This window comes from Danaus plexippus, chromosome 11 (assembly GCF_018135715.1).
Source record: "Danaus plexippus chromosome 11, MEX_DaPlex, whole genome shotgun sequence".
In the NCBI taxonomy this organism is placed as follows: Eukaryota; Metazoa; Arthropoda; class Insecta; order Lepidoptera; family Nymphalidae; genus Danaus; species Danaus plexippus.
The window spans coordinates 5,127,080-5,154,672 of record NC_083544.1 but is presented as its reverse complement, the minus strand read 5'-3'; the positions used below and the strand labels follow the sequence as shown (position 1 = coordinate 5,154,672).

Below are 27,593 nucleotides of genomic sequence, written 5' to 3'. Positions count from 1 at the left end.
TGACGAGGTGTCGTTGAAGGACAAAGGGTGGTGCGTGGTTCGCCGCATGAGTATATTGGCTATGTGGGTCACTGCCGCCTACGCGCAAATCTATATAACTTTTCAACAATTCTTTACCTGAGAATATTAATAAATTAATATTTTAAAATATATAATTAACTTTTAATTCGGTTAATCCCGTAAAAAATATTTGACTACATGCCAAAATTTAAACAGTAAGTTATAATAAAAAAAATATTAAATTTCAGATATGCTATATATAATAAAAACCGTGATTACGAAAAGAATTTCAAAGCCGAGAACAAAAAAAATATATAGAAATAATAATAATATATATAAATTATAAAAAGTTTTTTTTATCTGATTCACAGTTCGCAGTTCAATAAAGTTGAAACAGAAATTAATAAAAGTGAAACGTATGTGAAAAACAACTTCTGAACTGTCGAAAGGGAGTACACTAATTAATAGTGCAAAGTATTGATCAATTGTTTCCACCATGGTTCTAAATATAAAAATTTCGTGGAGAAAGACAAAGTTCGCGCGCAATACGGGCGCGGGCAGGTATGGCGGCGTATCGATTCCGAGGCGCCTTTAGTCGGCGTCCGTCGCGCGAGGCGCCGCGCTGCGCCGAGCGGCGACCGACCTCCGCCCCCTCCCCTCGCAGCCCGCGACCCCCTCACCCCCCGACACACACCACACGCCTCCCCTTGCACAGTGAATCTCGTCGCCGGCAAACTCGACCGACCTCTTCACGCCGGCTAACGTCGCCGCTCTCGTTTCCCGCCAGCAGTCGATCTTACGCGATCGTTACAGTTGTTCCAAAGTTATATGGCGTGTTGGGGATGTAGGTTTTAGTTGTTATATATTTTTATGGTATGAGAGTGTGTTATAAGTGAGATGCGGTCGAGTGAGCGCGGCAGGCGAGCATGGGCGGGCGCGTTGCCGGCTGCGTAAGCGCAGGGAGATGGATTGCTGTAACTACGGGCAGTACGGCGGCGCGGCCGCAGGCTGGGAGGGTTACGGATACCCGCCGATGCCGTACGGCCCCTACCATTACTACTCGCCGCACGCGCACGACTACACGCGTTACTACCGATATGACTACGCGCATCACATGCACCACAATGAACATGCCATGCCTATGGGTTGGTATACATGCCTTCATATTTTACAACTGTAGTGAGTTCAGTGTGAATCTGTCAGTTTAACTATCTTTCTTATTAATAATAAATATTTTGCAATCATCTAAATAAATAATTCGATTATTCCTTAAAGTATCTTAAAGTTTTACAGTCACCGAATGCACCTTTGAAACAAATATTCAGGCCACAATAAAAATTCATTGAATTTTCTGTTCGTCTATGAATTATTCCCGACAACTTTTTTCATGTGCACAATATTTAATCTTCAATATAATAGTGTGTGAAAACATGCAAAAATTTAATATAACATTAAAGCTGCAATCATCGCAATTTATACTAAATAATGTTTTTCATACACAGAAAAATTAAATTGATATTTGCATGATATTGAATATTAAATATTAGACGTAGGTATAAAATAATTTTGCAATAAGCAACATTTTTATTAATCCGTACATTATAGTTAAAAACGTCCCAATAGAAATATATCTGAGTATAATAGTTAACTTTCAGTTTGCGAGCTTAACTTTTTATGTTAATTTAATTATACCTGGTTTTATAACGTAAACATGACACGCGGCTTACATATATATCGTGTGCAATATTTGTATAACACTTAATAATTAAACAAAAAAGCAACCAATTTTTCATCACGAAAAACTATAAAAATTATAAACGAAAGAAACTTTCAAACGATAAAGAATTTGTTTCGATAAAGAAACACGAAAAATAATAATAAAATAATTACAAATAGTAATTGATTGAGTACATCTATATAATCATGAGGACAGAGGCGCGACGAGATGTTATCAGTTGAATCATTTGTATATTGTTTACCAATACGAGATCGGAATCCGCACGGCTGGCGCAGCGACATTCTGAACAATGAAGTAAGTATTAATGTTTACGTTTGGAAAGATTCCTACGTCACGTGTAGGGAGGGGTCGACGCTCTACAGGTGGTATGCGCGAGAGAGATTGATTGCCGCACAGCGCAAGAATACACCACTCTACATATTGACCGGGCTGCTAGCACCCGCGTCGCTAACTTCACCGACTATACGACACGCCGTCCCCACTTTGTAGCTATGCGGCTATGCTATATTGCGCTTTGCAATACACCAGCTGGATCTTATACCAAACTTTTATATGAAATAAATATTAAGGCTTTATTAAGGGGATATCATTTCAGAGTCGGCTGTCACATAAACAAAATAATTAATATGTAAATAGAACTTCTTCGTCACGCGATTAAACGCGATGTCGACAGTAAACAATTTGTATTGTAATTTATTTAACATTTGCATAAAAGAAGCGTTAAAAAGTAATGTGAAATTATATCGTTTGAAATCAGAGATGGATAATACTTTTATAACATCTATAAAATTAATTCCTTTCTTCTTTTTGCTTATTATTAATTATGATTTTTCTGAAGAAGCTTTTTATAGAAAGATTTTTTAGATAGAAGGAAAAACTTCTTTTAATATTTTTAATTACATATGTCTACTAACAATATAACATGGTTACTATACACATATCGGGGACTTATATACCTGTTTATATTTTAGGATTAATGAAAAAAAAATTGATAATTTTAGTCTATAGATTTTCTACGTAAATTAATAGTAATCATATTAATAGAAAAGCCCTAATACATTCTGTTATCTTCAGATTACGGCGCATACGCTGTCAAGGAAGCTCGATCCCGACGTTCTTTATCACGAAGGGAGCTGCGTGCACTGCCTCCTACACACTTACCTCTTCCGCACACGGTAATTATTTAAGATTATTAAAAACTATTGAAAAAAAAACTCACAGAAAGCATTTTCCGAGTTTTCATCTACTTTCATAACAAAAAGGAACCAATATTTATAATATATGCTTGGATAAAATAATTACGTAGAATCCTAAAAAGTCGTCTAATAAATAGACCAAGGAGTATATATTACGTGTTGTTCGTAATTGATATTTTCTTTAAATAAATTTTACATAAACAGCTTGTTGGCGTTTATAATAATTCTTTCAACACGTGTTAGTATTGCGTAAAGACAGGGAATAACAATGTCAGTGGAAATTCTTTTGAAACATTCCCACAAAAGACACTCTAAAATCTTTATGCTTGGTAATAACCACTTCACGCACTTTAAAACTGTGAAATATCTTTTGCGGTCTGCGGAGTTTACCTCACAATTTATAGGTCAGTGTCAGAGGACAGTCTACATTTATATAACATCCATCGTGAAATCACTTTATAATAGCCGTTATCAATTCTACATACAGAGAATAAGGCTCATTTTAACAAACATGTGACTGAAATTGTATAACATGTATTAATTTTCACTTTTCGTCCTGTTGGAATGATTTTAAACTTCTGTTATAAATTGTTTTAATTGAAAGGCCATTGACTTTAGTCTGTGGATTTTTATTGACGCTTCTGGACTGTGGATTAATTAATCACCATACGTAACGATATAAGCATTTTAAGTTAATTGCTTATCAATTTGGATAAAAGTTTATTACAATTTTAAATTATTGTAAAACGTAAACTCACGTAAACGCGGTGCATTAATTTAATTAGTTAAACATCGCTGCAAGAAAGGGTATGCTTAAGTTAATTAGGCTCGAATGTCTGACTGAAATGGTCTGAAACAGAATACAAGTTTACGACAAAAATGAGATTATGTTATACGGAAGTTGTGCTTGTAAATGGTATCATTATGGTTATATTATGGTTAGCGAGTACAAAGGCGTTAATGAGGGCGGCGGGGTGTGGGGTGCCTGAAGGCTGTCAGCGGTTGATTTTTCCGAGTGTCGTGGGCGCGCTGATCGATAAGTCACGTGGTTCGCGCTTGGTGTAGCTGCCGCTCGATAGTTAGCCTCCGCAAAATCTCCCGCCACTATAATGTACCGTATGACTAGTTTCACCGCGGAGCGTTGCGTAATTTCTCATGGTACATAATGTATACTATACCACATTGTGGGACTGCTTTTTAAAATCACAGAGCATTTAAAATTTTAGAATTTTATTTGTAAAATTCATTTTAAATTTATGTTGCCTAAATACAAACTGTCTGGAAACCGAATGATTCACTGGAAGTTTTAAAGTATTAATATTCCCGATAACATCGAGTTATAATGTTCTGTTCGGATTTGATTAGCATTGCGAATTATATGAAAATATATAAGTGAATTTCAAATTCAATTACAATACTGTGATTTAGTAAAAAATAAAATAAAACGTTATTTCTTAAATGTTTTTGAGGATTTTATAAAATAGATACATTATTATTACCGTGGGTCAGACTACAAATAAAAAATGAGGTTCAGGTATTTTCTAAGATGTGATGGATGCAGTGACTGCAACGCAGAATTGCAGCCCCGTGTCGGACATCGATCGTGCGCGCCGCCTCACCCCACATCCAACACACTAAACCTTATCTCGTATATATACAGTACACTCTTATATGAGGATAGAAAATTGATCGTTCGAAACAAAAATTAAAAAGTCACCCAACAAATATTCACGATATAAATATCCTCGTTCATCTGCACATTAATAGTACGGATAGAAAATAGCTGTTTATTTATGTTGCAGTTTAAAATACAAAACTGAAAGTAATATCGCATTTCGAAAGTGAGAGTTCATTGTATCTTTCGCTACAAACGTGGGCGCGTTGCTGTATGTAAATAAAATTAAATACGCTTAAGTATACATAAAATACTGGATTGAAGTTGAGATAGCAGAAACAGATTAGTTGCGACAAAAGTCTCTCACTCTTACTTTCAACATTTCACTTTCTTTTTCTATTTTTATAACACAAATATATTCTAGTTTTAGATGTACTGTGAATAAATAAATTTTAAATATGCTGAAATTGCCTTAAGTTGTTTCTAATAACTTTATAGAGAGTGGGTTACATGTAACTTTAATTTCTCCTTTGCTTATTCTACTGAAACCAAGACATTAACAACCTTTTCTATTATTTTCTACCTGTCTTTCTGTTTGTCTAAGGGTAATCAATTGCACTTCTGGATGGATTTTAATGGGACTCTATTGTAAAATAGAGTTTATAGGGATATATGCAGGCTGTACAACGTTACAATGGAACCCTTGGAACTGCGCAAATAAAGAATACGGAGACAAGCTGAAGATATTATAAGTGTGGAAATTAGTTATTTATTTATTTATTACTATCTTTGTTAATCATTGACCCTTTAACTACTGAATCGGTGATTGTTAATCTTTGAATAAACGCATATTATGAAACAGGACGCTGAAATAAGAAAATACTAGAAAAATATAGTCTTAAAAACAAGCGTTTCTTGGCGTTTAACATAGTGTAGTATTTTTAGTGTGTTACACAAGTATAGTAATTTTTTTCCGATCATTAAAAATTATTATATAATTTGAAAACAAAACAAGTTCCACAAAATGATACTAAATCCATGAACTTTTTTGTAGACAGATATTACACGAGAGTAACACTTTACATAGAAAGCAAAAAGTTATAAAGTACTTTTTTCCATTAACCGTTATCCATTGACTGTGAGCTTCACTACTCGTTCATATTATTTTAACTCTAATTGTAACTTATCTTTTGTTGAAAATTTAATTTGGATGTGAAAGTGCGATGACGTAGTATTTTATTACTCTCTTCGCATCTGCACCTTAATTAAGAGTTATTGTGTGTTTAAACTTACTTTTCAAAGCTTTATTTTAAACTTCATAAATGCTTATATGTTTATAATATTTGTCCATCCTTTAGAACTAGAATTACTTTTTAACTATAATTAATTATAGTTTTCTTGGTTGCTTGTTTTAATACCAAAATGTTTTTTCAAATCATTTTTTTTATTATTTCATTTAAGGATTTGTTCGAAAGTCATTTTTTATAAATTTTTTTCTGCTCTTTAATAATATAAACTTGTTCTGATCAGAACAATACGTATCATGTTCATAAAATGTTATATTATATAATTTAGCTTACATGAATAAAAATAGCTCGTAAGAAAGGTTGTTAAGTAAACTCGACTGGCATTGATTGTGTCGAGTTAATGTTATCGATTGCTCGTTCATCGTCATCGGTACGGCGTGCAACGGCTCGTTTGCCACACTCGTATAAACTTTAACAGAACGTGTTCTTACTTCTCTTATAAACAATATTATGTATGTATTATATTATCGACATCAATTCATATCGTATAATCTTATAAATAAAATATAAGAAATAATTCGAAGTGATTCTGACAAAATAAATAAAAAAAACAGAAGCAAATTATTTAAGGGTTTCATAAACCTGATTCACCTGACATCTCACACATCAGGAAATTTATTATTTCATCTTTAGTATTTTTAACAACAATATCATTTGTATAAAACTTAATAAGGCAAAAGAAATTACTTGTCATTATTAGTTAAAGTTTTCTGTAATTTCCCAGCCACCTCTAGAATGTGGACTAACTGGGCGAGGTCCTGCCTATTGCGAACCACAGATGTGGTCTCCATATCAGGTATATAATGTTAATATTTTTTCGTCTTGCTAATTATTTAGTTAACTTATTTAGTTAACAAATACACATTTTACAGATGGGAATGATGAGTGGCAGAGGTTGGAGTGGGGCCAATACAATAAATGGGTCGTGGTCTACGCGAAGCATGTGTTTGCGGGAGCCCGTACGTTACACGTCTGATTGTCGCTTAATGAAGGTATTATTGGAAAATATTATAAAGTAAGCCCAGATGTGTTCGATCATTGATTTTGATATATTTTTCTTCGTAGGGTTCTAATGTTCATCAAATACAAAATCAAATGGTTCCTCAGGAAGGAAGGTCGACTCCCTATCCAGTATATGATGAATCTCATTATAACGGAGATAATGGTGTCAAGCAAAATAGTTGTCACGATTTCAACGGAAGAGTCATCCCTCTTCCAGAACCGAGTCATCCTTTACGTGAATCTTTTATTCCTGAACAGCGGCGTTTACCTCCTGAAGAAAAGCGGCCTCCAGTAGTACCGTTACCCGCCTTCCAACAAGCCTTTGGATCGACGGAGATAGGTAAATTTGCCGAGGCCTTCAGTCGCGCTGAGGTGGTTCACGATGCAGAGGATTCATCTGATAACTTTGTATTTGAGTCTTTTCACGACTGGGAAGGCATTTCCGAAGAGCAATGGACCTCGCAGCCTACACCAAAGGAAATAAAATGTGAAGACAACTTTTGAGGAAGGTTCTTCACCTTAGTGCTAATTTGAGGCGATTCGCCTTGTAGGTAATTATATAAATTTTAGTTCCACCACCATGTTGCCAAAATGAGTAGCTCGGTGTCGAAAATATTTCGATATCATAGAATTAGGATGTGATACCAAATTTTTAACTGTACGAGTCGAGTACTGAAGGAGTGGTGTGACCTTTAATTCATATACATATGATATAATATTATATAATAGATATTCCCTTTGACTAGTTTTAGAAAAACCTTGAAAGTCAAAGATTAACTTTTAGAGTGTGATGAGGAAATTTAGGTAGATATGGCAAAGAATAGAAAAATGATCTGAATCACGATTAAATGTGCCTTTAACTGGAGAGGCCGGCCGCTGTACGCGCGGCGTCCCCACCGCCCCGTCTCGCTATGGATATATTAATATCATTATTACAATAGCAATTTAGGGACCAACTTTAGACAAATATACACGACCCTGTCGCGTACACGACCTTCGCGCAATAAGCTCAACGAATCGAAATTGAAAATTCTGTAAAAGCGTTTAAAGTATTTATAGATAGTCTAATAAACCTTTTGACTTGTTTCATGTCGACTTTGAGTATTTGATCTTAGTGTCAATTGGTTCGTAGTAGTTTGTCAGTATAAACGGTAGTCAGGTATAATTTTCGTCTTCTTATTATCAAGCATTTCATTATAAATACTACTAAATTATTATAGATTAAGTAGAGCAATGTTTAGTAAAGATGATAATAGTAAATCATTTTGTTTTAGATGAAATGCTGATAAGATTATTTTTAAAAAAAGGTAACGTTTAATATTAATGTAATGTTTAAATGGGGTAATAAAGGCGCCGCGCGGTCACATTTCAAATTAATACAGAATTATGAAAGACGTGTAAGTATATTAGGTAGTTAAATTTATAAAGAGATTAATAACTTATGAGTAAGACAGCTTTTTTGAGAAATGTGCAAGGGTCCAATCAAAATGAATAATGCGTGATTTTGATGTCTACAAATTACAACTTAAACTTCTAAATATTTCATTGCATTTACTTAATGCGAAGTGTCTCTTGTAAGTTTCGTGTGAAATTATCTATATTGGACCTAATTTCAAAATAAGACAACTAATTGATTAATATTTGCCAAAACCGATCTCGTCATATTTTATATTAGTTGTAGTTTTGCTATTCATTGTGCAATGTCTTATCGATTGCGAGAAGCATTTTTTTTTTCACAGATTATACCAGCAATTAACACACATTATACTGTCATTCTTAATTTTGCAAATGTTTATGTGATAACATCTGGCGGATACATTGTAAAGGTCAAAAATAAATGAGTTTTATAAATTCGTAGTCTAATTACAGTTAAATACATAGAAATCTTAAAAGCCAGTAACAAAGTAGCAATGTATATTATGTTCGCATTCAGGCGTATCTCAAGTATATATGTTTCGTGTGTTTTTCATCAACTTACTCATAGCAAATTATTATATATCTAACATGTAACTTCCATGGGTCTTCGTTGATATAAAGATTATTTGAATGTCTGTGAGTGTCTGTATCTTAACCTCTTTCGACAAATCAGCAAAATTAATGGAGTGCCTTATGTAATTAATATATGAAATTAGGATGAAGAATTGTATTCTAGTCTAATTTGAAGAAACACCACATAGTTAATAGTATAATGAATCCTCTTTGAAGCCGAGAATTTCATTATTGAGTAGATGTGATAATATACTTATTTAAAGTTATTTAACATATACACATAGCGTGCGAGTTATAAAAATATATTGTTCAGTCGAGATGTGCGCTAAAATAAATACAATAGACATATACAAATGAATTTGTTATCTATATATTAATAGTAAGAGTTTCATTTGTGTGAATATTTATAGTATTGAGATTTACTCTTTCGTTTATATTTTATTATATTATTTAACCTGTTGTTTTGTAATGCGTAACAAGTGTTATACTAATAATTAGTTGATGATACGTTACTAATATATGAAGTAGTTACTTAGATATTAGTCAAAATTGAGGTTTAGTCAAGTTGCCACAATACTTCTTCGTCATTACTGTCGGATGTCGTACCGAGGCCAGCAGGACGTATTGCATATACTTGATATGTATAACATCATATCATTTGTCAAAATTGCGCAAATAAAAGTTTATTGCATCCGACTTTAATGTCATCATCTCGATTCAGCTATACTTAAATTTTAGCACCTAAACAAAACTTCTTCTACAAAGTAGTTAATATTGCGAGAGTCAAATGTTTAGTTATTATTAAAAATAGGAATAAAAAAAAAATTACTCTTTCCAAATATCATTCCAAATGCATTGTCGTCGGTGATACTATCTTATATTTAGTTACGTTACTTACATGTAGTCAGTGCCACATAATGTATATAAGATATACATCTCCTTAGATAGTCCTATTGTTATTTATTTAAGTTAGGAGTTTATAATTTTTACTGTAGAGTTGTACAGAACGTATTTTATTATATGCTAAGTGTCTCACATAATTTAGAGCTTCCGTTTGACTATCCTACAATTTTGTCTACCATCAGAGTTAGTGTCATAATACAGTATAATTCCATTATCATATATGATTTTATTGTTTTCTTCGTCGAGTATCTTGATTGAAGTGACTTTAAGTTTAGTTATCGGTGGTCGTGCGGATTTGTGTCGTGTTTTAACATTCTAATTAACAGTACAAAATGAAATATTAGGTACTATGGTTTACAGTGTTATTGAGTAGATTCGTTTCGGGTAGAATTTTAGTTGGACTTAAATAGCTACGGGGACTGCAAAAGATTTTTTTTGATGTAGTTTTATTATTGAACGACATTTTATCATAGAGAAGTGATATGTTTCGGTATTAATGTAGTTTTTATTAGTGACATGTAAATATTTTATTATGTTTCAAATATTTGATTCATATCAATTTAGATAATGTTTTATTACCAAATTGTAAGGTTACGATTACAGAACCATTGACAATTTTAATTTATTGACGTCGATGTACAATTTAAAATAAACACATTTTACTGAAATTATTGTTTGATTTCCCTTAATATACATTTAATAATAATAGTTATTTCTTCCTGGAAAGGATAATAAAATGATATTATTAACTCTTAAAGTGAAGAAAACGATTTGATAGACTTTTGTTAACAACCTACACTTAACGAATGTTTCAGGACGCTCATATTATTAGTGTAATGCAATCAATTTCAAACTTTATTACAATTCGGTTTATCTAAAAAGATTCAAATGTATAAATACATTTCTGCAATTAAATTAATATATATCATTCGCTTCATTTACAAAAGTAATGAAAATAGTACATTTTTTCGTTAAGTGGCCTTCGCGGATCTAAAGTGTAATTAATCTCGCAGATAACGTTAATTGGTACAGCGATCTGAATGAGATATCCCGTAAGTCGCAGGTTTGTCTCCTGTTTATGTCAATGTCCGGTAAAGCGTATTTTGTTTGCTTGTACTTGAGAAGTCCTAAATAATTCAAGTTCTAAACATTAACCAAGAAAAAAACTCGCAAGACAAATAATTAAGCGGTCACCGCTTAACTTTTTTCGTGCCGTCTCAATGAATCCTCCGTCGGAGTCGGTTTTTCAAAATTACCACAATTAAAAGCCGTCTCCTCAGTCTGAAATGGCAAAAAAATTATAAAACTTGAATCCGAGCAGACAAAACAATACAAACTAAAAAGAATCGTAATTAAAAAAAACCGCCGGGTAGCTGTCGTTTATTTAAAATTTTCTAGTAGTAAAAATTATTTGTGTGGTCAAAATGATTTAGATAATATAGGAGTGGTAACGCTTTTTTCTAATATTTTTGTTTAAATATTGCCTAAGAAGGATGATAATTTCGTGACATATGAACACGTGTATGTGTAAATGGTTTATATAACGTTCGTTATGAATAATCAAATCAGGTACTATTTCCAGATGAAAGCTTTGTTTATAAACACCTAGTATGTCTTTCCAGGACGTAAAGTAATTGATTGAAATTAAACAGAATAAAAACTGTTCATTATATTTTTATATTCACCTAGATTTTTGTCCATATTTAGATACTAAGGCTGTATCACTAATAAAGTGATCGACATATATGTGAGATCAGGCACTAAGGGTTTTAGTGAGTTCATCCTTTATCTCGGACTTTATTCTTTTCTTTAGTACCTTCTAGACTTATTGCTGTACAATATGACATAATTAATATTTATTTAATAATTTTATCTCGACTTAGAGATGCATATAATACATTGCCATAGGTTTTCTAGTTGATTTAAGGGTGATAATAAAAAAATAACCAATATATACATTTTATATTTATTCATAAGCAATAAAAAGTAATTTTCCATGTGTCATAAAATTATAATATCAATACATATAAAACAATAGGAATGCGTACATTAATTTACAAATTAGATTTAACTATATCGCTGGAAGTCATTGAAAATTGCATAAATTTCAACTTAAATAATGACTTTTAATGCAACATTTCGTCAAACTACGATCGACAATTCCGCTATTGTAATAAATAATATGTGCTTTTATCGTCCGAAACACGTAAAGGCACTTCAAATTTAGGCAAATCACTAAATAAAATATTTATTTATGTTAAAAATTATATATAACTAACAATATTTTATTCAATTAAACCGTTGGATTCATGCCACTGATGTTCTCACGTAGAAGACGAACTACATTTAAAGTGATGTAAGTAGTTTGACAAAATGGTGACCATAAAATATGTGACAGCAAATGATATAAGGATAAATTATAAAAGTACAATATTTATAACATTAGTAACCTTCGTATTTTACTCCAATAAGTCTTTCTAAATATTCATTCATTTTCCTACATTACGTTCAAATGTCATTGAAGTATGAAATACAATCGCAATTAATGAGCTCATTCTTCATATAATTTTTCACCCATATTTGTTTATTAATTTTATTAATTATATTTTCTTAGTATAACAATATCTATAAATTGATTGTATAAGTTCGTAATTATTAAATTCGAATATTTTAACATATGTATATTAATAAACAAGTTTTATTTTAATCAATCACAAAAAATGAAAACAATTAAAACTGATATTTAAAATTTTTAAATATAATTGAAATATGTATTTACGTGTGGTAATAATAATAATAAATAATTACAATATCTACACAGTATTGATACATAATATACAATAAATATCAAAATTACTGTAAAACATTCAACACTTTATATTAAAACCTCCGATGTAATTTGTAAACTGAAAGATACTGGACGACGGAAACGATATCAAAATCCTTTTCTAACTTGTTACTTTGTCTTGTTGATATTTTCTGAATAAATAAACAGAATTGTGTTTCCATTAAGGCATGATTCAAAACAGAAGAATAGAAAAATCAGGAAGGAAATTAATTTCTATCTTCATTTAAATTTTTCAACCAAATTTTAACGGAAGCAGTATCTGAACAGTTTACATTTTCATGGAGGTTTCATATAACAGCTTAGGTGATATACCTACTTGAACTCAATAACTTTACGTCTATTTCTCAATGGGTAAAGAAACAATTAAACCATTACACGTTATTCACCTAACCTATGATAGAAATTTCGAACTTGATCACGAAGAGAAACTACGTAGTGTATTTTTTTCATTAGGTAAAGTGCATTTTCAACTATAGGGTATTTAAGTGATCGCGTTGCCAATGTGAAATGAAACGCTTAGATTACAGCTAACTACATTCACGATATTTATTCAGTACTATGTTAACAGTGATTATTTTAAAAAAGCATTGGTATTGACACCTAGTTTGGCACAAAATACCATATGGAATTCGATATTAGTCGTATTTTTCATACGATTTAAATAAATATATAACTGTAGGTTTCATCAATGCTTATATAAATAACATTAATATTTCAGATTGTGTTATCATTAGGAACGATAAAACATATACTACTAGGTATAACATATGGCGCGTTTTGAAACAGTATGAAGAAATTTAAAATAAAATATATTCAGTGAACAAACAAAATACAAAACTAATACATTTTTATAGAAGAAACAGTTTCATTCTGTTCTATTGATATTGTCATTATTTTATGAGATTTGGCTTACACAAGGAGATTTTATTTAAATCTAATACATTAAACTTATTTACTATCAGAGTATAGTTAGTGGTGATATTCGAGTAAATGTTAACCGTTAGTCGAACTAGTTGCTATACTTTATGTCCCGAAATCGAACAATCCATTTGTATGATATATATTTTTTAGAAGAAACTTTAAAAGACACCTACATATCCAAACATTTCTATGCCACAACGGAGCCGCACGCAGTCTTATTATCTGATAGAATTAAAGGCGACATAATATATTTGAGCTTTGAAGAATTAAACCATTGTTGAGCTTCACGCAAGATTATTGTATATTGTTAGAAAAAATTAGAAGTCCATTTTAATTATTATAAAGAAAACTTGTGAGGTCTATATGAATTTTATTAATTAAGGTACGTACGTCATATAAAATTTTTCAATCTGATGTAATACAACACCGAAGACTTATCCCTTCCAAACTCCGAAACCATTTTACAATTTTACTTGATTCCTTTTATAATAACATTAATTGGATTGTAACGCCAATTACACGAAGACATCTCATGAATGCTAAGAAAATAATAATTAAAATTAAAAAAAGCTTTCACGCTTAAAATTACAGATTGTGCAAACAACAAACAAATATTTCAAATCCATATATAGATCGATACTTAGTCGATGATCAATATTAATTTCTACATTTTTAAAGAGATGTGCCATTTAATAAGTTGGCTATTTCGTAATTACTATTTTTTTAGCTAATTAAATCTGATTTTATTTATCCATATAGGTATGCATGTCTTTTTAGTCTGTGAAAAATTGCAGAAGTACAATCGAGATGTACAGGATTATGAAAGAGCAACGTGTCACAGACTAAACAGACAAATAGAAGCTAACTACTTATAAATATTTACTGAGTGATCAATAGCGATCGCCGCTGGGAAGTTGCAAGTGGATGGGAAATTAAGAACACGCAAGGGGAGATCATTTCTCATCGATGGAAAATGTTTCGAATCGAAAACGAATCTCGAGTTGCAATATTTAAAGGCGGATATTTTTTTAGTTATTCAAGTGTAAAGATGGTGAGAATCAAGACAGGGGAGGATGGGTCATTCGAAATGTGTTAGGCAGACAGGTGAAGTTAGTGTCGGTGGTCCGGCGCGAGAGACTTGCGACTGGCGGAGAGATGCGGCGCTCGTGGTACGGGTCGCTGTGAGCGTGGTAGCGTGGTAGGAGCCGGGGCAGGGGCGGCGGCGGAGAGCCCGACTGCCGCCCCCGCCTCACCGCTCGCCTCACGCGGCTTCCACACGGGCGACCCTACAACACACCAAACACCGAACTCTTTCATATCAAGGCCAGTCCTCGAATGTCAGTCAGTCCCGACAATTTAGATTCATTCTCACTCGCAACCAGGTAACCGCGGCAAAGAGTTGAATGTTTGATGAATGTTGTCGATGTCGCCCCGTCTGCCTTATTTTGACGCCGATTAAGTGAAATTGCAATGTAAGTAATGATTAAATATTTAGGTTTCATACATTTCTCTTATTGCAATTTCACTCTAGACGCAATTTACATACATCGGGCCTGTGTTACAAGAAAAACTATGATAGAAAAAGCATTTCACGCTGTGCCCTTTAAAGCAGCTAGTTCGCCAATTCGGAGGTCAACATTATCATCGAACATTCAAAAGCTTCGGCGGTGATAAATCGTTATTGATAGAATAATTTCACATCTTACATTACGATTAATTATTAACTATTTCATAATATAGGGTGCACCAGGTTATAAATAATTTAATATAACTTTGCCAATATATCAAAAAGTCGGAGTTTATTTTAGTGCAACATCTATAGGATTATATATTATTGGGATTTAGTGCACATCTAAATACTAATTGATTCGCTATTTGATTATATTTTCATCTACTGTTATCCATTAATTATTATTTTATTAGAATAGTTTATGTAGTTACGTTAAACATTTCATAGCTAATCTATTTTTAATACGACAATTGAGTAAATATTTATTTGATAATAGCATGCAATATAGATTAATATGATTAATATATTTTTTTTTCATTAAATGCAATAATTATTGCTGCAGCATCTACTGATTGTTTAAAAAAATCGAAAAATATGAAGGGTAATATATGTTTATGCCGAGAAAGGTTAAATAGAATAATGATTAGTAGTAAATAGTAAACTTAATATAGCTTGAGCAGGCACAGAATAAACGATAACAAAAATAAACAGACGTAGTAAGTACAGATACTTAGAAATGGAAGACGTAATGGTACAAATCCATGGCAATATAGTAATAATAATAATAATTTATTAATTGGAATTAATTTATATAATTATTTACAAAGTAAAATTAATAATAAGATAAAACTATGAGGAAGTGATTAAGGATTATAATCAGTTCGATTCCACAGCCATTAAAATGTAACACTTAGCACTTGGAGTCTAAAATAGTCTACAATAATACATTAATATTATCAATAATTCCATTACACGATTACAATATTTTTGAAACTGCAAGGTATCGTAATATTTCTCTCACTAGTTGTGGAGTTTATCACTGTTATGTTATTTTCATAGAAAAAATTACGTATACGTAATTTGTATCTTATCGTTTCAAGTTTTGTTTTCAGTCAAGTATCTTTTGTGACGGGTGAAATAAATGATTACTTAATACGAAAACAAATTATTATAACTCTTAAAGTAAATAAACTAACTATTAATTCTTAAATAACATTCCTCTATCTCCTCTAATCAATTCCATTTTTAGTTATATATAACGAGCGAGCAGTAGCAGCTTCAGTCGGTGTCTCACATTTCAATTCTTATATTCAGTCAAGAGAACTTAAAAAATAAATTTCTATATATATATAAGATTAAAATAAATGTATATAATAATTTTTTAAATAAAATTAAACATGGATTTGATCGAAGTCATTCCGTTTATTATGTCTGGAGGAAGGGCAATGACCGCGCTCGTGGTTGAAGTCATCTAAAGTCTCATTACTGCTGCGATCAGACGTCACCAGTATGGAATGGGTCGATGACTTTCGACGAGATTTGGGCAGTCTGCCCTTCCCCTTATGCTAAGAGGTTTTAGTTCGCTTCCCTGAGAGGTAGCATTCCACACACGTGGGATGTTCGATAGCCTTAGCGATTGACTCGGTAGATTTTGATACAACGATGCCCATTTTAATGGCTTTATCCTCCGCCTTGGCTAGTTGCGAATAGTGTGTCATTCTATCTAATGAATTAGTACCCAGTTTTGCTAACTTCTCACTAGACTTGGAGGAACGCCGACTAGTATTAGGAGACTTAGAAGGTGATCTATCGAAACTGGCTTGTGGGGTTCGCATTATGCCTTTTTTCGGAGCAGGTTTAGGTGACCTTGCTCTATCTAGACTACTTTCCCTAGACTTCATGATGCTACCGCGTGGTGACCTAGAGCCATCGAAACTCTGTTGCGGCGAACGAGTCTTATCAATAGATTCACGAGGGGATCTCGAGTAATCAAAGCTGCCTCTCGGGGAACGATGGAGAGTTTTGCTCTGTTTCAAACTAGATTTATTTGGGGATTTGCAAATAATAACTTTAGTCACGCAATCTCTGTCTGGAGAGATATGTTCAATTGGTCTGCTTGGTGACCTGTCCCTATTGATGTTGCTGCCACTGCCCGATCGAACGACTTTAATTTTTTTATCAGAGGCCGAAGAAGACTTCCTTTCTGGAGATGATTTCAGGGACTGTGATCCTTGCTTACCTAGTTCTTTGATCATAGTCGGCTGGTATTGTGTAGGTTGGTGAGACGATTGAATAAGTCTAGCCTGGCTACCCGTGCTACCAGCGCTTAGTGTTGAAGTTGTGCTGTAATCATTGAAGTACAAATATTATCCACATATTTAGATATTATGGAACATGCACTAAAGTTTTTGAAAACATACATAATAACCTTAAAGTGCATACAAAATATTTTCACATTAGGGATTAGTTGGATGCCCTCATCACCTATTAAATTCAAACAAAACTCAATTTTTTTCTATCGTATAATTGAGTCAAGAACATGACATGCATGATGTACATTCATAGATAACTCTTAGGGTCGGCACCTACATCCTCCCCTACGAGCAGGTGTAGGTCGGCAGACATTTTTCCTATACATGCGATGACATATGTATGAGTATAGACAATTTTGATATTTGAAACTCGTCGAATGTTGTAGGTGTGTGCGCCCATACATATGTTGGTACCTGAGGGTGAGATGGTTGGGAGTGCGTCCTAACCCTCGCTTAGCGGGTGGTGGTGGCGGCTCGTCCTCACCCTCCGACTTGGAACCCCCTTCAGACTTGTCTGTGTCAGTGGTCGTCGCAGCGGAAGGAACAGGACGTTTCACGATGCTGTCTGTTAATCAACAATAATACTTTTAATAATTTGATCTTAAAATTAGCTATACGGATGAAACTTGACAGGTTTTTAAATATCTTTCACCTTCATTACTTTCATATAATAAGTGATCTAACGCCGCGGGCGTTTCTACTAGTATGCTTTTTTGGGTTCATTTCCTTTAGTGTTGGTGAAAAATGGTAGTAGAACCTGTTGTAGTGATTATCTTGCTGTAAGTGGTATACTATTTTCATATAGAAGAGCGGCGTGAAATCTCTTTTGTAGGTAGGTTTCACTTTATGATTGAGAGTTTCAGGAACAAATAAATCCATACTTATTCATTTTAGCAAAACGAAAGTTCTGATGTTGAATTTTATTTAATGTTCATTTAATTTGCAGTATCAATGATAATTTTAATGACATGATAGAAAACTTTTCTTTCATGTTCATGTTTGCATCTCCATCTACTGTCTATATGATAAAATGTGCAATATTAATTATTAATTACGTTATTAAAAAAATGTTGTAAATGATGTGAACGTACTGTATGGTTTACCTGCTGCGTCCCCCACAGTCTTGCTTCTGTGTCTGAATGTAGTTTCATCAGACGATAGTTCCGAAACTTGGGGAGGTTCTTCTGCATCTTGTGAATTTTCACGAGACAAATCTCCAACCTATTGATATTAATAAATAAAAGAAATCTATACTTGAGAAAGTTTTAAAAAAATGAAGCAAGAAAAAAATAGTATAATATTTTATTATGATTTAAAAATATAGTGAGAAATTATAAAATTTGACTTTTTTACATACGAATATAATTAATTCTTATTAAACAACTTGAAAATATTTTTTCTAAAAAATTTTCTAGTTGTCAATATTACCCATTTATGGTATTAACTATTATAATAATAAGTCGGACTTGTATTCGGACTTTTTCTAACATTTTTTAAAGTACTTGGCTTCTATGATGGTGATGATCATCATCATCATCATCAACATCATCATCAGCCTATCGGAAGCCCACTGCTGAGCATAAGCCTCATATATGGTGATGATGCGATGTGTTAAAGATACAACATTCATTACCTCTATATTACCGGCAGACAATCTCTGACCGGACGTTTTAGGTTTCTTAGTTTTGCCAAGAGTTTGCGATCCCTGCATAACCTGCACCTAAAATTAAAGATGACGGATTGTTAAACATATGCTAAAATGTTATAATTTGAGTAAAACTGAAATATGACATGTAACAAGCAAAAATTATTTAAAAAAAAATTAACTGATCAAATTAAATTACTTTATATTACGTTATTAAATCATTACATAGATATTATCATTAAGTTTATAATTTGTTTGTTATTTAAAGAGCATTTCTCAAAATGCAATACAAAGTAAAATAAGTTTGTGATGTTTTTCTGTTCTCACTTAATAAGTGTGTATTGTATATAAAGAAGTTTAAAATGTACCTATGTTTAATCTCTTCGTTATATTCGTATATATACCTATATCCCTCTTTTCATTATATAATTATTTATAGGCTTTATTTCAATTAAATGACGGGGGAATCTGTTTCGACAAAATGTTATATGCGTAGGAGAGTATAATAAAAGATGTTTCAGGTACATACATAAATAAATAAATCAATTTGAGAATATGTATATAATATAGATTTCGACTTTGGATAAGGCTTATAGATTTATGACAACGCAGATAGATTGTCAGGTCCACCAACAAAATAGAATAACTTTAAAGTATACGTAAATAAAATAAACCATTTATTGACAACTTATACAAAACTTTGAAATAAAATTTTCAAATCTTCTAATCCTCCCTGGTACACAGAATAAAGGTAAAGAAGCTGTACACAACTTTAACGTACATTGTATATAGCAGTTCAACTTTTCTAAGTTACCTGAATTCAGAGAGAGTTCCACGTCAAACTTTACGATCGACTAATGAGAAAAAGTTAGTCTACAATTGAATGCAGTTCTAGAAAATGTATTATTAAAGATAATGTCTCAGTATTTTTATACATTATTTATTGATGATTACATTGAAAATTTTTATGTTACTAATAATTGGCCGCGGAATAATTGGCAGACTAAATATTAGGTAGTTACTGAAACTTATAAACATCTGCAACATAATATTAAATGCGGAAGTGGTAGCTGAGTTGTTTATGTAGGAGACACTTGAAACTCAACTACTGAATCACACATATTTTAGTTCCAGGGCAACATCCCAGGAGGCAAGAAGGGTAACATTTTACAACCTGCATGTACTTGAAATAGCAGACCGCATCGCAAAAACAGTACAAAAATTAAACGCTATAATGTAGTGCTGATAATATAAAATACTATGCCGAAATATTTGCTGGTGAAAACATGAATATATTATTGAATATTATTTACAAATGGTGACATTTAAATAATTACTAAACTAATATACCTAATTGATAATTTATTTCATACGAAAACATTTAACAAGTTATCGTTACCTTGCACGACGATTAAAATCAATACAGATCTACTTCGTCCGAGAATTTAAAAACCTTTGAATTTCAATATTCAAAAAGGATACATAAGAGTTCAAACACGTAATTGTTTTCGTTAATAGTATATATATAGATACATATATATATATATATCTAACACAATATTGATCACACTGAATTTTCTTGTGAAAGGAAACACAAAAGCCATCATTTTTTTGTGGGACATACCTGATGTCATGATCTTTAGTTTGTCATAAACAGTATACATGTAAATATTTTCAGATTTCATTCATCGTTTTTGGAATACTTTTTTTTACTTGATATTTCAAAAAATTAAGTTAACGATGAAAATGCTACATGTAATTAGTTCTAAAGTTATAAAAATGCACTGAAATCAAAAATATAATTGCGAAAATTGGACTTTTTATTTATCGAAATAAACTGACCTGATGCTTCGGTCGGTCGAGTGTGTTAGGCGCCCGAGGTGGCGCAGGCGCAGGCCGAGAGCTCGGGAGGGACATATTGCGGACCGACTCCCGAATGATCTGTCTGATTGTCTTGAGGAATGCGTTACGGAAATCCGCCGTACTATTGATAAGGACGTAAATATTTAATTAAATGTTAGTCAAAATATTTATCATAGTAAAAAGACAACGATTATGAATTCATATGACACGATTTAGAATTATCATAATTCTCAGCAACTGGACAAATGGTCCGAACATAACATACGGTCGTGATTTAAGATGACCAAAAACAAGTTTATCCATTGAATATATGCGACATATTTAGTTTTAACTTATATCTATAAAACTGTGTTTCCTGAACCATATAGTTATAGAATATAATTATAAAAAACTAGATTAAAACAAATTGACAATGTAACACAAGATGTTCGTAAGATACCGTTGCTTTTACTCAAAATGTTTTGCAATCTTCGTAATTAATGATTTATTGAAATTATAATGTTGTATATTAACCTGTTGGACAGAACGTATACTTTCTCGGAGCGCCGCTGCAGTTGGCTCCTCAGGTGTATAAGTTCCCAAAGGAAGTGGCTATCCATGTCTTTAGCAGAAGAGGCTCGGACCTGGACCTCCGTCACCGGTATTAGTACTTGATAACGTATTATTTCCACTTCATTCGAATTATTTTTTGTGGATACACCCTGTATATATTATGTGCACGATATAGTTTAAAATTTCGTTTACATTAAAATATGTTTCGAAGCAGTATAGCTCACTATTATACAGTATGTCATAGTACCTCGGGGTTCGAATAATTCTAGTAGATACACGCTGTTAATATGTTAAATTATTTGAATGTAAATTAATGCAGTTATTAAATAGTTCTAAATCATTATATAATTAAAGTGACAAAAAAATAATTTAGGTAGTAATATTTCTCATTACTTCGAAACAATTGCGGTAAAATGTGAATATTTAAAAAGCGAGTAGCTCACCATTAACTTTTTCTTTTGTCTCAGTCTTTCTTTGCAAAGGAAGACAACGGCTGATTTAAATACAAAACACATAGCGTGCAACTCCAAACCCTTCTTTATTTTACCTAAAAAGTCTGATATATTCAACCATTCTACTCCCCCATAGTACAACAGATCTCCTGAAAGTTTCAAAACATTAACAAAAAGACTTCAAAGATACGTATGATGAGCAATCAAATAAATTATACCAGGACTCAGGTCGATCGGTTGTTTGCATGATTTCTGGTGTTGTCTAAACAAATGATCAAATATAGCACCGTACTCCTCGTGGATTCGTTGCATTTCATTTATGTGTTCCGCCACTTTTTCCATTCCCTTCAAAGCCTCTGCGATGGAGCGTTTATTGAATAACGATAAAGTTGAGTATTAAGTTTTATTAGAGCAATCTGTTTTTCTTCAGATATAAATGTAACGTCTAAAGCGACTTACCTACTAAATGAAGATGTTCCTCGGAATTTACGTCAGTTAAGTTTCGCAATTGTTGTAGAAGTAATGGATACTTTAGGATTCGTTGAATTGGTTTAATTAAATACGACTCCAACGTTGACGAGTGTTGCTGCTTTGGATTACGAGCTGCTAAAAATTCTTGAAGCGCTTGATTGCCTTCATCTGTTGAAAAATATTTTATAAAAATAATTCTATAAGAATATATTCCTTTGAAACAGTCCTAAGTAAAATACGTAAGAACTCACTTGGATGTAAAACTTTCTGTGCCTTACTGTGACTGGCGCAGAAGGAACTGTATAATTTAAAATGGTTGACGTAATAGAGGAAGGCATTCCCAACAGCGAAAAGAACGTTCTGGAAATTTATTTCAAATGTTATAAATATTCAAAGAATCTTCACTTCTACAAAAGAAATTACTATTAGTGATGTAAAAAAGTGTCTGTTAGATACGTTTTTTATTACTTGTAATCCTGAAAAAGTGTTAAGATTGTACAAGAAAATTAAAAAAGAGTAACAGTATAATATTTACCTTAAACTGATTTGAAAATTCGAAATGATTAAAGTTCGGTTCGGCCTCGAGCGCCTCCTCCAAGTTTTGCAAGAATTGTCTTTGGAAAGTTACTATCTCCTGAATATTTCCGAACAGAGCGTTGATTTCAGCGTTTGATAGAAAAGTTTCCTTCTTCAACGGTTCAAGGTAATTTTCCAATAGATTGTTTAAATGCTGCAAGTATTATTAAAGTTATGAAATATTTTATCAGGAGCAAACATTTTAATTAGATTGACAGTTGGACAGCTCCGCAGGTGTCGGATTAATCAAAGAATTTACTTTTACTTAAACTTTTCTGCCACCAGGCTGTCTAGTCAACATGTTTCAGAGCCGAATTATAATCTCAATATTATAATATTATTACAAAGTAATCAATTTTAAAAGATATTTTCTTTATAAAATCTTAAACCTTGAGTCCGAAAACACTATTACAAGTTGAAGCAAATTGATCGTAAATTAATTCGCAGTCTCGTCCACAACTTCGTTAAGTTGCTTCTCATGTGAAGGCCAAGAGGATAATATTATTACTGTCAATCGCAATTTATTATATAATTTGATAACTTACTTTAGTCCACACGGAAATTTGATATTTTTGGACGGCATTGTCTTCTTTTTCAAATTAATAATATAATATTACAATGATGAATGAAATACATAATGGGGTCAATATTCTTTAGTAAAAAGTTACATTTGTTATTCATGACTTGAAAGAAAAACCACGTTATTACTTTTGATGGTTAAAAATTGGAGAATTTCTGATATCGATTTATTTAAGGCCGTGTAAAATTTTGAAAAAAAAAAATTTTTAATAAACAAAAAAATCATAAATTTTTAATCAATAACGAAGAAAAATGAGTAAATTTATTTTTGTCACTCTTTATTAGAATGCAGATTAATCATGCGTCAAAAGGAGTTTTTCAAAGCACACAAACCTATCTGGGTAATCGGGCGTGACGGGGCATCCAAAATTCTGAGTAGATTTTAGATCCTTAAAATAACTCCGTCTACTCAAAATATTTTAATAAATAACCTAAATAGAAATAAAGACTGAAAATCTTTATAAATAAAATATTGATAATTTTTCGCACATAAAAAAGGTATCGTCAAAGTTCTTATTCTAATATAATTTAATAAAGTAATTTTGAATTTTTAGTTTTTTTAAATATATATACCTCTACATAAGCATGTGCTTACGTTAATACATCAGAAAGCTCTAGAGTAGGACAGCATTTTAAATCAGAAAATCCAACGAGTAACTTACTATTATTATGAAATATGTTTAATATGTAGAAACTGTTTAGTATAGTAGTCGACAAACATGAATGGTATTTATTATATTATGACCTGTTACTCTCTAAGTAGCATAACTCATAAAGCATTCGAGAATCGAAACAGAAATTGATGTTCAGAACAAAATGTTTACCAACCTTGACGTAAGCTCGTTCAGTGTCCACAAGCTCCATAAGCACCTTCCTCAGCTTGTCAGCGTCCGACAGATGCCTTGATGGTGTGACAGCGGCGCTGGTGCTGCCGGTGGGACTCCCACGGCGCGTGTCCGCAGGGGAACGACACCACCCCGTCACCTGCTCCGCGCTCTGCCGCACACGGACACGTCCACACTTCTAGTTATACCCACCCCATATAAAGCTATTACTACGCAGCGCAAATGTTATGTGACGATTTTGTGTTCAACGTTAGCCCTAATGGCTTTGGAAACGTTGATGTTGAATTTGATGAATATATGAATGATAGCCTGGCGTGCAGACAAGCAGATCCAATATATTTTTGGAATAGTAGCATGCGTAAATAACAATTAAGAATATGAAAATGTCAATTAAGGTTTAATTGATATCGTTTAGAGTTTGGGTTCGTATTGAAGCATGTGCTCGAGCCGTCGAGAGAATACGATGCTACAAAGAATTGAAACATCGATTCTGGCGGGTGAAGAGTGTATGAATGAGCGGAGAAGCGTTTGAGTCAAGGCATCCTTAATAAGTACCTTGAGTAGGTTCTCGATCTCGAAGGAATTAGTACGAGAGCTTACTTTCGGTGGGCCCGTACTAGTTGCTTCTCCATGAATTTCTGTCTCTGGACTGTATAATTCTTTGCCTGTTTTAAAATTGCATAAATTAATAAAAATGTTTGTTTTCGTTACTACCAATAACATTTTTTAAAAGTAAAGCAGCCACGTAACGACATAAGTGAAAAGGAAAATGTTATTATGACCTTTTCACCTAAAATATTTTTAACAAGGATATGACATAAAGAGAACAAAATTATTAGTTATGAAAAATGTTGATTACGAGTTATAAAGTAATCCTTCTTTTATTGCTACACTTAGCTCGTCATAAGTATGCTATAGACGGAGGGTCAAATAGCGTAATAATTCTGCTGGTATATTTTGTAAATGTAGCAGATTTCAACGTCAGTGAGAAAATTACAACTTTCATGCCAGGCCTGCTTTGTGATAAGAAGTGACACAATGAGTTTTTTTGGTCGAGGTAAGTCGACATCAGGCGCAAGCAAACAGCCTACGGAAAGGGTCACGACCTTTATTTGGAGGCCGCGATGAGTGGTTTTGCTTTCAAGTTAGTTTGAATTTTCAGTAACCTATTTTTTATTCCAACCGTTTTAGTTTCATATATTAAAAATAAAAATATACATTTCATGTCATACATGAAACACGTTTTTTGAATAAACAGCAAATGACACACAACGAGGTTTCTTTGAAATGAAAATATTTTCTATTAAAAATGACAAAAGTTATTTTATGATTCGTATTTAATATTCATATTAAAATACTTCTAAGCGTGTAAGAGTGAGCTCGTGCATAAATGTGATAATATTAAAGCACGTACAATACAATATACATTTAGATACATTTCTCTATAAATAGAAGTGGAATGTAGTTTTCATTTTATATAGAGAAATTCTTGCAGAATAGTATCAGAAATATGATAAAAGCAGTAAATATGATGAAGGAAACGTCTTGTTAAATTTTTTTGTATGAAATAATATTATTAATTCTCAAATAAAACTCTACTTATGAAAGCAATTGAGGAGGGCAGTCCTCTGATTGAACGCAAAATCTTAAATTGATGTTATGAATGGATACAAGTATGCTTTTGCATTTTTTATTTTAGTGGCAACTCTAAATTCCAATTCTGAAACCTGATTTGCTATCCATGTTAGTGATCTAAATTACTACTTCATCACAAATGAATAGGGTTACAATGTAGTTCGTGTTCGGTGTACCCTCTTGTATCGCCTACTTTATCGAAGAGGACTTCAAGACAATTAATTGAAAACGTTAACTCTCCGATGATATGCTTTTCCTCTATTGTGGAGGAAGAGAAGCAATTTATTAAGTTGAAAACGCTATTGGAGTAGAACGGCTATTTCCTGTATTTTACGTAATCTATATTAACATCGGATTCATTTTGATTAATAACCCATCACGAACTAATTAGCTGAAGAAATTTAATTTCTATTAAACTGATTTTCATTGTCTTCTATTTGTAGAAGAAAAATTTTAATATAATGAGATCTAATACTTTCGAAAGTATTCATTTACATAAAACTATTATTTTTCGTATTATACTATGCGTATTTTTTTATATAAACGTCGGGAGTATGTAGTTTTTAAAATAATAAAATACACGTAGTATAATCCGAAAACTAATAGTTTTATTTAAAAATTCCTACAGTTGTATTATTAATAAAGAAGATAACGTTTCTTTTCCAATTTAAATGAAGCGTAAAAAGGAGAAACATATATATTCATAAAAATTATAATGAAAATATTGAGGGATAGATAAAGAGAAATGGGTATTAGAAGTGTTAAGAAAGAATCAAAAAACCTACTATTATAGACCATTTCGAAAAATGGGATTAGCGTAGAATTATAAGAAATATTATGAAAGCACTCCAATGTTCAAGATAATGTGTCGGTAAAACTTAAATGAAAGACTTTAGTGTCACTTTTAATTATTAATTAAAAAATTATTGTAGAGCGAATAGTTTAAGAGCGTTGTAATTCTGGCTCTCTTGTATAAAATAATGACCACGCTACAACAGCAAAACCGATCCACGGGAACAAAGAACTCCATTTGTAATTAACTCGACAAAACCATGCAAGTGCTCTTAATATATCCATCAAAATTAATGCGTATTATAGCTGAGTTTCATAGAGGACTAAACGTTTCAATAAAATATGTCACGTTCACATATTTCAAACTTAAATCTGAATATTTGCTAGTATATAACACGCTAATGTTATAATTAAAAGAGTTTGTGAAATATTTTCACTCGAAAAGAATGTAGAATATTCTTATTTCTGAATATAATAACAGAAACCCAGAATTGCTGATTAGAAAAAATAAAAAACAAGAATCGTTAACAGGAAAACCGAATGATTTTTATTATAATCTTCGATGGACTTCTAATGATACTGGCTGATAGCCATGATATTGGATCCCAATAAAATTTGAAGATAGTCGGAACCGATGCCAAATATTATGTAGGCGAAAAATTTCTATTCGCTAGTCAGGCAGATAATACTATTACAAAATATGTAATTTATTCCAAGCAGATTAAGTATATAAGTTATTATTATTCGTGATATAAGTTTATATTTTAAATGTTGAAACGTATTGGAGGTTAAGATTAATTCGGAAAATAAACAGTATTATAATAATCATAAACTGATGTTTA

General features: G+C 32.2%; 2 protein-coding genes across 19 annotated transcripts in view; one reads left to right on the top strand and one right to left on the bottom strand.

Moving 5' to 3' along the window:
- Positions 1-689: 689 nt before the first annotated feature.
- LOC116765688 (uncharacterized) lies at positions 690-10,412 on the top strand. The gene is made up of 5 exons (XM_032655266.2): positions 690-1,145; positions 2,813-2,913; positions 6,581-6,652; positions 6,729-6,848; positions 6,922-10,412. The coding sequence occupies exons 1-5, from the start codon at positions 965-967 to the stop codon at positions 7,360-7,362; spliced, it is 915 nt and encodes a 304-aa protein (XP_032511157.1). The 5' UTR covers positions 690-964; the 3' UTR covers positions 7,363-10,412.
- Positions 10,413-11,700: 1,288 nt separating this feature from the next.
- LOC116765521 (protein still life, isoform SIF type 1) overlaps positions 11,701-27,593 on the bottom strand; it is a 76,023-nt gene continuing 60,130 nt past the window's right edge. For 8 of the 18 annotated variants that reach the window (XM_061521843.1, XM_061521845.1, XM_061521848.1 and 5 more), the window contains 13 exons: positions 24,880-24,989; positions 24,308-24,502; positions 22,860-23,054; positions 22,576-22,684; positions 22,313-22,492; positions 22,072-22,209; positions 21,845-22,002; positions 21,363-21,550; positions 20,829-20,970; positions 18,975-19,061; positions 18,433-18,562; positions 17,756-17,906; positions 14,812-17,372 (listed from right to left, as the gene is read on the bottom strand). In XM_061521843.1, coding sequence (XP_061377827.1) covers positions 16,595-17,372; positions 17,756-17,906; positions 18,433-18,562; positions 18,975-19,061; positions 20,829-20,970; positions 21,363-21,550; positions 21,845-22,002; positions 22,072-22,209; positions 22,313-22,492; positions 22,576-22,684; positions 22,860-23,054; positions 24,308-24,502; positions 24,880-24,989 — 2,561 coding nt within the window. In that variant the 3' untranslated portion in view covers positions 14,812-16,594. The other 10 variants (XM_061521857.1, XM_061521858.1, XM_061521846.1 and 7 more) reach the window with 8 other exon arrangements.

Coding starts and splice junctions, on each gene's coding strand:
- LOC116765688 (XM_032655266.2), top strand. CDS start 965: ATGGATTGCTGTAACTACGGGCAGTACGGCGGCGCGGCCGCAGGCTGG. Junction 1,146..2,812: donor TGAACATGCCATGCCTATGG/GTTGGTATACAT, acceptor TGTTATCTTCAG/ATTACGGCGCATACGCTGTC. Junction 6,849..6,921: donor CTGATTGTCGCTTAATGAAG/GTATTATTGGAA, acceptor TTTTCTTCGTAG/GGTTCTAATGTTCATCAAAT.